The 10965-nt window shown below is 31.7% G+C and overlaps 1 protein-coding gene across 1 annotated transcript in view; it reads right to left on the bottom strand.

Annotated features, from left to right (window-relative positions):
• Positions 1-5500: 5500 nt before the first annotated feature.
• l(3)L1231 (zf-C3Hc3H domain-containing lethal (3) L1231) overlaps positions 5501-10965 on the bottom strand; it is a 281991-nt gene continuing 276526 nt past the window's right edge. The window contains exon 9 of the mRNA XM_090412243.1: positions 5501-7983. Coding sequence (XP_090268369.1) covers positions 6935-7983 — 1049 coding nt within the window. The 3' untranslated portion in view covers positions 5501-6934. The remainder of the gene's footprint in view (positions 7984-10965) is intronic.

Genomic DNA, 10965 nt, shown 5'->3' with positions numbered 1-10965 from the left:
AATAAGGTTAGGAGACCGTATTCCATTAGATTCCACTGAAGGCCAAAGAAATAATGGTTTCTTTTTGCTTATCAACAGATACCACACCAATCTGTGGCAGCAAGAACTGTTGTTTAGTACTGGGAAATGATACTCCCTTCTGTCACAAGTTAGATTTGTTATTATTTCTAAAGTGACATTAAATATAAATGCATTTGCAATGGTTAAGAGTTCATGAAATCATATATTATTCTGTATATAAATTTTATTTTTAGATCTAGCGAGTTATTTGTTTTTTGTTTCAATATATGATTTGGAAACAAAAGTATAACATAATATTCAAGGTGAAAGAGTGTGCCCTTTTGTTAAGTACACATTTTGAACTGACTTAACAAGAGGAAAAAACAATGAATACTCCTTTATTTTCTATTTTAATACAGGAATCCTTCAATTTTCTGATCAGATAACTGAGGGTACAGTTAAACATGTACCCTCAGTTATCTGAGGGTACATGTTTAACTGTACTACAAGTTGGTTGACTGTTCTGTACTACAAGTTGGTTGACATGTTATAATGCACTCAGAGGTTTGCTTACTTGACAGTCAGATAATTAAGAGATCACTGTATCTAATCAGTGTAATATATTTGTTGTTTATCATTAATATCATTTGGATAATTTTATTAAGCCCCCCCCATGGACTACTATCATGTCGCACAGCTTATTATAAATAGGTAACTTTTTTTTTTTATTAAGTTTGCTTACTTATGCTATAATAATCATTATTTCCTTAGAATTGAAACTTCAATGATATATTCTTAACCTTAAATGACAGCAGCACAACCAGACTTTTTATTATTATTATTTAATATAGCCTTAATTCTGGAGGATATAGCCTTAAATCTGAGTGGCCCTGCTTGATCTTCACTTATGTTTATTTAGTAGACATAGAAAGGGTAAAGGCTTAATTGGTTTGGGTAGTGCAGGGAGAGATATGCAAGTATCAACAATGTTACTTCATTCAAGTATTAGTTTTCAAAGAGTAGTTCAAGAGCTCAGAGGAAAACTCTTGAACTGTTTTGAAAATTAGTACTTGAAGTAGGTAAGCCTCCTTTATTCTTTCTATGCTTACTAATAAGTAATTTAGTCTTATTAGAACTTCAATTTATAGTTCATAATAAACCTCTGTCTGTACTCAGACTTAATTGTGTGTGTATATGTGTGTGTATATATATATATATAAATTTAAAATAGAATGCTCACACTATATATGTAGTTTGTAATCATAACCATAGTAATCAAATATTAATAATCATCAATTATCAAAGACATCAGAATGTTTCTACTGTTACTGCAGTCATGTGCTATACCTATAATTTAAAAAATACTCATTAAGCAAATTAAAATAAAAGCCAGTTAGAAGAAAACTTATCACACACTTAGTTTCAGCCACTTCAGTACTCTGACAAGCAGAATCCTAGAGGTTCTACATCAGCAAGGTAAAATTCATTTACCACCTACTCTACAAAAAAACTTTATACCTAAAGGTCTGTCGAGAATGCATGGCATATGTGGTAAAAATAACTTTATTAACATAAAATTTCTTCTGTATTATGAAACTTACATCAGCATTGTCTTGTGGCATATACATCTGCAGTAGGGCAATCAACAAAAAGCAAGATCTTTGCAGGATCAATCCTACTACTCTTTGTATAGCAACACCTCAGGTTTACTTGGTGAGTAAACTGGGTTAAAAACTGAGAGCATGTGGTCTGAGATCTGGTGCATAATATCAAACCTAGATTTCTGATTAGACTTAGGATATTCACAAAAGAAAAAGTTGAAAACGGGTTCTTTAGACAATAAGGGGAGGAAATGATTATTAGATCAAAAGATCCTACCATTTATATCTTGTTTTTTTTAAGTGTATACACTAAAGCAATAAAATACAAATGGGGAATGCAGATATGTGCTGCTGAAGATGATGTTGAAATGCTAAGGACATTTAATAAAGTTCATTTTCTATCCTATCTATCCAGTGCTTACATATATGACAAAAAAAAGCCAAATTCAATTTGAGATATTGAGTGAAGTAGTCATTTTACATCATAATAACCTTTTCTTTGCATGCACACATGCAACATGAAATTTATAATCATAGTAATCAAGTACATTATTGTGTGTGCATGCAATAGCATAATACCTCAATATATTTCACAGGATGAGAAAGAGCATTTATTTTTAGAAGAGATTAATTCATAACTGTTCTTTATTACTTGCGCAAAAACTAATTATTTTGCCATTTATATATAAACAGACATGCAATCTATATCACAGTCAAACAGTTAATAATGGCAACAATTCAATATATGTATTCGATAGTACAATTTACTATAACTTAACCCTTATGCAAGTAAAATAATCTTGGTGGGTAAAATGAATTAAGTAATAAAAATTATCCATCACAATTGCTGCCTCTTTCTTATATACAATTCAGCATCTTCTAATTTTATTCACTTGATCTGAATTTGATCTTACACAAATAAGTAAAATCAGGATAATTTCATTAAACCTTCAACAATGGCATTTATTTATTGCATTTATATATTTTAATGTCAAGGAAAATAACCCAGAGTCAGAATCATGATGTAAAGTTTATCAACAAGAAATTAAATTTTATGCATAATACACAAATGTGTCATAGAAAAATTAAAAAAAAAAAGTCTATTAATCTGTTAAAATTACCCTGTAGGCCAAGTGGATAAAAATTACATTACTACTATGAAACCGAATTGCTATTAAGACAGTATATAATGTAATATTTAGAGTCCAAGCATACCGCAATATTATTAATATTAATTATTACAACTATCATAAAATTATTATTTAATCAAATAATAATTAAATAAAATTATTAATATGTTAATTATCAATACTGATGATAATAATAATCCTCAGTCAAAATTTCACCATTTTCTGTTCTGGGGTGTTTGAATATTTTTGTCCAATGGGACAGATGGGAATTTTCTTTGATTTATACATAGTTTCAGATGATAACTAGCATCAGAAAAAAAGTAGACTATTATTATTCGTGACACCTCCAAGGAGTCCAAAGACTCATCGCAGGAGGATACCTACTACACAACTGTCTCCACCACTACACTGAACCTCTACTACCAATCATCTTCATCTACCGCCCACCACCACTAGTATTTTTTGTCTGTAAATTGCATGTGTTCTGAAGGGCCGATTTATCTGCATGCAGGATGAAAAACCCGAGTTTCCAGGAGAAAAAGCCCTGCTATCTCTGTTATGAGATTGACTAACTCACCTTTTATTGAAAAAGTCTACATAAAGATTCCTCCCGTCACGACAAGAATTGAACAGGCCTATTCCAATCGAAGGGCGTAATGTACTGTCATTCTTCCAATTGCGCTACGGAGGCAAAGCAAATTACGTAGCAAATTTTTAATATGTTAACTCAATATTATTTTTTAACTGTTTAAAAAATTCATATTCACTTCTGAAGGAAACATTTTGAATTTTCAAAATGGTTCTCTCAGAATAAGTAAACATTTACTAAAAATATAATACTTCCCTTATTAGAAAATAAACAGCTGGTGGATGTTACTAATCACTCCCATAACTTTTGTAATAAATTAAAGCATATTTATTTTAAAAATTTACAAGTTGAATTTCAACTGTTTAGGTATGTCTGACCAAATGCTTTCCCTTCCAAACTTACAGTTGTTGGTTAGAATATCACTGTGGCATGAATTTTTTAGTAAGCAGATGATTTTCATAATCCTCTGTGAAACCTCGACTACTCTGCTTACTAGAGGCCTGAAGTGGCTTAAAAATACCTTTTTTTTTCCCTACAGATTATCTAACCCTAAGTCTACTTAAAAATATCCCCAATAAAAACTGGAGATACGTTTATGATTTCTGAAACATTTTCTTTCTTTCTTATGAGAAATGACAGTGGATACTGCAAATATCACAAACCAGAATTTCATTTATGTTTCTATTACTATCAGCATGAATTCACTAGTAATGTGATACTATATCAGTAAGAGAACTGTGTTACCAATAACAAGAGAATGTAAAAAAAACATGCACATGCAATTAAAAGAAATTTAAATACATTTAGAATAGTATTAAAAGGGAAAATTAATGCACATAGGATCATATCAGACTAAATGAAGATTCTATAAATGAAAAGCAAACCAAAGGCATTCATGTCTGGAACATATTCTGCTATTTTTTTTGTGAATAGTCATCTCTCACTTTCTAAATCCTTAATCCTGCAATCAGTATAGAAACAATGAAATTTCTTCATTAAAAAAATGCACACATTGTTTCAATAATGAGACTATATTTTACATACATCAGAGGTTTTCAGAAGGAAATGTAATAGTAATGACGGTTTTGGTCATACAGATATAATACAACTTCTACTGAAGCATTTTGTTAGTGTTATTATGGAAGATCATGAGAATTAATAGAGCATTTGATCAGAAGCTCTGTTTGTATTAAAAAAAAGGAAACAAAAATGGATGATTCATAATTCCTGTCTTCCATTCATATCTAAAAAAAAGTGATAAAAAAAAGGAAAAATAATAATAATGCACTACCATCACTGCTGTTACCAACAGCTTTGTTAGGTTAGCGCAAGTTTCAGTGCTGCAAAGAAGATAGTATATTGCCATTGTTTTTATTTTGATTAATTAATTTGTGAAATTTTATGGAATATTTCATGTAAATATTCCATTGTAATTTAACCACTCATCTGGGCATGATTTTATCTTATGATGCGATTCAATATATGCAAAAAGTGTTCATGATCATGAAATGCAGCTTAAAAGTTTCAACAAAAAAGTATTTTTAAATATTTTTGGAACTCTGCTATGTAATTTGCATTGCAGATATGATTTATTTTAGCATTATTATCAGTCAATTTAAACCTGCAGCATTACCTTTCTCCAATCCTTCCTTCACTTACATTTTATTCATTCATTTATTTATATAAAACTGTTTCAGAAGAGATTCTCATTATTACAAAGATTTCACTGCCTATGCAAACTCAAAATCCTTAAGATTCAGTGGCAAATATGTAATGTGCCACTGCATTAAAATACAGTTAAAGAAATTATGGCCAGAAAAGTCATTGGCTTGTTACATTAATTACCTATAGCCATTATTAGGGAAATCGCAGAATTGTAAGTACAAAAACCAAACATTGACTAAAAATTATAAAAGTTCATTTTATAATCAAAAATTGTTCACTTTATGAAAATGCAACCAGGATGAAACATAATAAGGAATACAATAAATATCCAAACAGCACCTGTTTTAAACAACTTTTTTTTTTTTTTTTTTTTTTTTTTTGCAAATGGAAACAACAGTTGCTATTTGGATATTACTGTATTTTAATCTTATTATTTTTTTTATTTATATTCTTCTAATGAAATTTATATGCATCTCTGGAATCTACAAAAATTATGAAAGTGAAAATACTGAAAATGGATACTGATTGGATATCCTGAACATCAGTAATGTGTTTAAAAATTTAAAAGAAGCTCTATGTAAGAGATCATCATTAAGCTGCATTCATTTTTAACCAGCAGTGTTCAGCATCTCTGTGAATTACATAAAGAAAGTGCTATTTCTCAAAAATATATTCCAAGTTAATAATAAAAATTATTTCTATTCTTAACTTCATGAAATATTAATGTTTAAAAATCACCTGAAAGGAAAAAATATTACAAAACTTTAAACCAATGAATCTGAAGAACATGCATATTAATTGTACAAATTTTTTGCTGAATAAAAAAAAAAAAGTGATTTATTTAGAATTATGAATGTGACAGGAATCATGAATTTATGTTTAATGTACTGAAATATGCATCTAAAGCATTTTAACTGGTAAAGTAAGGCATAAATCAAGTCTGCTAGAGATTTTCATCATTAAAAAAAAAAAAAAAACTTCTTTCAACATAGTTCGTAAAACATCACGTATACATACATGTATACTTGAAAGTACATATATGTATAAATTTTTCATTTATTTGTAAAGTTAACAGAAAACGTATAAACTAAGGTGTAGCCCTAATGCAGCATATTCATCATTTGTTCACTATTAAGATAAATAATTTCAATGGCTTTCATACTTGCAAATTAACTACTAAAATTTAAAGGAATACTTTACTTCAAACAAGCCATTAAAATAAATCAATGCCAAGATAAAATATTACACCCATACTTACCTCTTACAACAGAATACAATTTCATAATTGGAAGATGAATTGGATAGGGATTACAAGAAGGATTCAAACTTTTCTTTATAAATTGTGGCATTTCCAATCAAGAAAAAAAAAAAAAACTCTAGAACCATGTCAAATATTTTGTTTAAAGTGTTTAAAATTCTGGGAAGTACTTAATGGTGTACCTTTTCCTTTCATGTGTTTAAAATTATTACATCATTACAAACATCTGTCACATCATGTACAACTGGAAGATATTAAAACAAAGACTTCTACAAAGATGATTCCCATGCATGGTCCTCAATATAATAATGTCTGCAACCTATTAGAATTTACAAAACAAAATACATTAAATATCTGTACACTGAGAAGCAAATTAAGAACAAGGCTATACACATTATGCTTATATTTGCCATCATAGTCTTACAAGAACTTTTACACAGAATGAGAAAAACCACATTACTCATTTTGAGCATAATGCTACCATTAGGTACACATACCCGTCCAGTAACAATGAAGACAGAGGATACTGTGGTACACCACAGACGGTGGCCTTTCATATTTTTCTCACCCTCTATATTTAAGTTTTAAATCTCTAAATTACGTGTGCATTTTACCAATAAATGCATTTTTTTACATTTTTATTATTATATATTTTTTTTTGCCTAAGTTTCTTCAATTATGCAAGTAACTGCTAGGAAGCACCTTCTTGTGCTATCACTGCTGCAGAATTTGTCTGCTGCAAAGACACTGTAGGACTGGTAGGGAGATTTAAGCTATGAAGAGGCTGTTCTGTTGCACCACATAAAACACTTTCTGCACAAGTGGTAGAAGATACAAGTGGAGAACTACTGGAGACCAATGAGACTTCTGCACTTAGTGCCTGTAAGGGATATTTTCCCATTGATGTTAATAACTGTTGAGCTCCAGAACAACCTGGTGTTCCCTGTGAAGTGACAAGAAATCCATTTGGGTACCCCATGTGCGACAATGTGAGGACTGGTTCTGATGAATTGAGCAGCCAATGTGTAGATGTAAGGCCCCCTGAAGAAGTGATTAGGCCAGTATCCTCATTGCTATTGCTGGTGGACATGGCTGAAGCTTGAGATGTAGGAAATGTAGACTGAGCTCCTGCACTAGAAACTTGTCCTAAACCAAAGAGAACAGTGGACAACAATGAATTTCCACCAAGAAACCTACTGTCTGTGGACCCATGAGAAGAGCTTAATGAAGACGACGTACCCTCTAAAAATTGTGCACCTAGACCAAAATTTGTTTCTTGGTGAAGAGGATGCATGTTTGCCAAATTTCCTGAGTGGCCATTAAGCACATGACTATGATTTATTTCTGATGTTAAAAGAGGAATAGCTGCCACAGGTGCTTGAATCACAGGAGGAAGGGAACTTGAAACTAGATTTTCTTGTGTCATAGTGGACAATGCCTGAGATAAGGAAGTCAAATCGCTTGTTGAAAGATTACTAGTGATCACATTGAGGCTGTCCATGTGGCCCTGAGCCAATTCTTGAAAAGTATTTTCATCAATTGCACTAGTTAAATTATCAGCACCTAACAAACTTCCATGAAGTTCTATAGAACTCTCCAGTTCATCAATATCTTGACTTGAACCTGATAGTTTAGCTAAAGATTCCTTAGCCAAGTGAACATCTTTAGACACTGCTGCCAATGCCCTTTCCAATTCTTCAGTTTCTTCTTTGGAAGGAACATATTCTCCATTTCTGGTTTCTGAAAATAAAACAAAATCATCTTGGCATTTAAATTCTAGTTAAAACTACACTATACACCTCTATCTAAAAAGAAACCTAATTTTTGATAGAAAATAAAACACAGGCCAATTATAATTATTCAAATAATTTATTTCAATCAATATACTTTCCCTCAGCTTCGATATAGCATTTGGCATGGTCAATTAATTCATTAAATGAGTTTTTTTATATCAGTTTTGGGGATACTGTTGAAGGTCGTGGTTACTGCCACTTGAACGTTTTCAATGGTGTTGTATTGCTTTCCTTTCATCGGCAAATGAAGTCAGGGGAGGAGAAAGAAGTCACAGGGTGCTAAATTAGGTGAATACGACGAGTGATCCAACACGCAAACTTAGTTTTTGCTCAAAAACTGTCTCATAATGTTTGAACGATGAGATGGTGCATTATCGTGCAAAAGTGACCAGCTGCCTGCATCATGATATTCATGCCATACGTGACGAATTCTCACTATCAATCGCTTCAAAACTTCGAGATAAAACTCACCATTGACCGTTTGGCCAGACGGAATGAATTCTTTGTGGATCCCTTGGAATTGTAGAAACAAATCAGCATTGTCTTTACTTTTGACTTCTCCAAGCGACTTTTTTTTTGGATGCCCCCTCTTCTGGAAATCTCCACTCAGCACTCTGGTACTTTGTTTCGGGCTCATACTCAAAACACCACGTTTCGTCACCAGTACTGATCGTTTCAAGGAAGTTTGAGTCCTGATGAGTGGTTTTAATGAGATCCTTGCAGTGTTCAATTCAATACAATTTTTGGTCGTCGGTCAACTTGTGGGGAACAAATCGCGAATTCAATTTACGAAGGCCCAAACTCTCGGTCAAAATGTTGTGCACAGTTGATTTTGGAATCCCCAGTTCATCTTCAATCAATCTTACAGACGATTTCAGGGTTCTTTGATGAAATCACGCACTTTTTGGATGTTAACTTTGCTCAGTCCAGTTTTTGGATGCCTGGCTTTTCGTCGTTCTCAAGTGTCTCACGACCATTTTGAAATCGCTTAAACCACTCCTAAATTTGAGTACAGGGTAAGCATTCACCACCGTATGCTTTTTGGAAAGCTTTTACCAAGTTTAACACAAAAGTCAATCGCAGCTCTCTGTTTGAAACTCATTTTCCGACTGTTTGTCAAAACACACTGTCACTCTTGGCACTATAACCCAGCTTCTAATGAAACAAATGTCATAAACAGTTGACACAATACTAATGAAGGTTGCTGCTCTAGACAACAAAAAGTTACAACAGGTGGCGCCACTAGTTTCTTTTATTTTCAAAAAGTTCGGTTTCTTTTTGAACAGAGGGTGTAGATCCATATACACTTCATTATCTTAACATCAACAAAAACATCACAAAGTGAATTCTAACAAGTTTCCAAGAAACTCAGTAAGCAGATATATAAACAGAACCAAAATAATAATCAATAAGCAGTACCATATCTCATAAGGGAAAAGAACCTTTGAAATCTCATCTAAAAGGCTGTTTAATTATAGAAATCAATGAATACTTCCAAGTAAATTTTTAACTGTCAATAATACTAAATACAAGTATAAAAATGTGGATATTTCTAGTTAAAGTACAAAATCAATTGCTTGCCTCTAAAATATGCAGAGACAAACAAGACATTTATTACTTACGACTGCACTCACCACTTTCAATATTATATTACTTATATATAAATAACTAGATTTACTGTTGTAATAAACACAAAAAACTAAGGAAATAATAAAAAGTTTTGTTATCCTAATATCTGATAGCTTTGCAAGAATTAGGTTAACTGGTTAACAAAATGCAAATCATTTGTGGCAAATGATGGTTGTGCCATCAGTTTTTTTTCTTTTGCTTTCAGGTGACTTGAATAACTGAAGTATTACAAGTCCATACAGCATACAAAATCAATTCTGATTCCATTAAGAATTCCATGTGAGCAAATCACTTCACTAGATTCTTCAAAATTACATAAGACAGTTTCTTCCAAGAATGCATTGACGTCATTTGTATTCCACATGGTGTGTAGTTGTAGATGAGATGCATGGTTAGACCTAACTTCTTATTCATTATTAGCAACATCACTATAATGCTTGCCTTCCCTAATTTCATCATGTTTCCTGTCCAAGTAATGTCCTGTTTCCACAGAAACTTTTAATTTTATAGAACCTAGATATTTGTGAAAGGTTGCAATCTTTTAAATATTTCATTTTTTTTTTTTTTAAGGCTGAAAAGTAACTCTGATATTTAAAATCTTTAAGTAGTGAAGTGATATGAATAGAATTTCCATATAAAAGAGAGAAGGAGACTGTATTGCACACTTGTATTACAATGTAGCGGTTTTTCTGTATGCAACAGATGTAAAATTTATGTTCTTAATAATGGATGACTGCAGATCTGCTAGATTGTCCAAAGTAAGACAAACCATAGTAGCATGGGATCTGACCAGCTTTCTCTACTCAACCTTCCAGGTTGAATGGAGAACGCTGGTCTTTAGGTAAAGAAATCTTATATCCAGTACCATGAACTAGAACAGTCTGGCCTAGCAGAAGATGCTGTCTCGAGTAAACATAGCTTCTTTTTTTTTTTTTTTTTTTTTTTTAAATTATTATAAAGAAAACTAAGCTTTGACACAGAAGTAGATTCCTTATAGAGTGCTTATATAAAGAGAGCCGTGAGACCTTTCTATACCAACTGAACTTAAACAGATCTAATAGCCTTTGGTTATCCCCTTTATGAGAAATATTATTACATCATTATTATGCAAATTACTGAGTATTATATTAGTGTGCTTTTTCTTTTCTTTTTTTTTTTTTTTTTTAAATGATTGGGAATTGCCAAAGAAGTGCTTTTTGAACATGATTCTTTAATTTAAGTTTTATGTTGTGTTCCATTACAATGTACTAAGGAAGACTATGATGTGTAAGCAAAAATTTTACAGCTAATAAATTTAATT

This window comes from Typopeltis vanoorti, chromosome 22 (genome assembly GCF_054136105.1).
Source record: "Typopeltis vanoorti isolate ZY-2024b chromosome 22, IOZ_Tvanoo_1.0, whole genome shotgun sequence".
Lineage (NCBI taxonomy): Eukaryota > Metazoa > Arthropoda > Arachnida > Uropygi > Thelyphonidae > Typopeltis > Typopeltis vanoorti.
The sequence above is the reverse complement of the archived record's forward strand: the minus strand, read 5'-3'. Positions and strand labels throughout refer to the sequence as shown.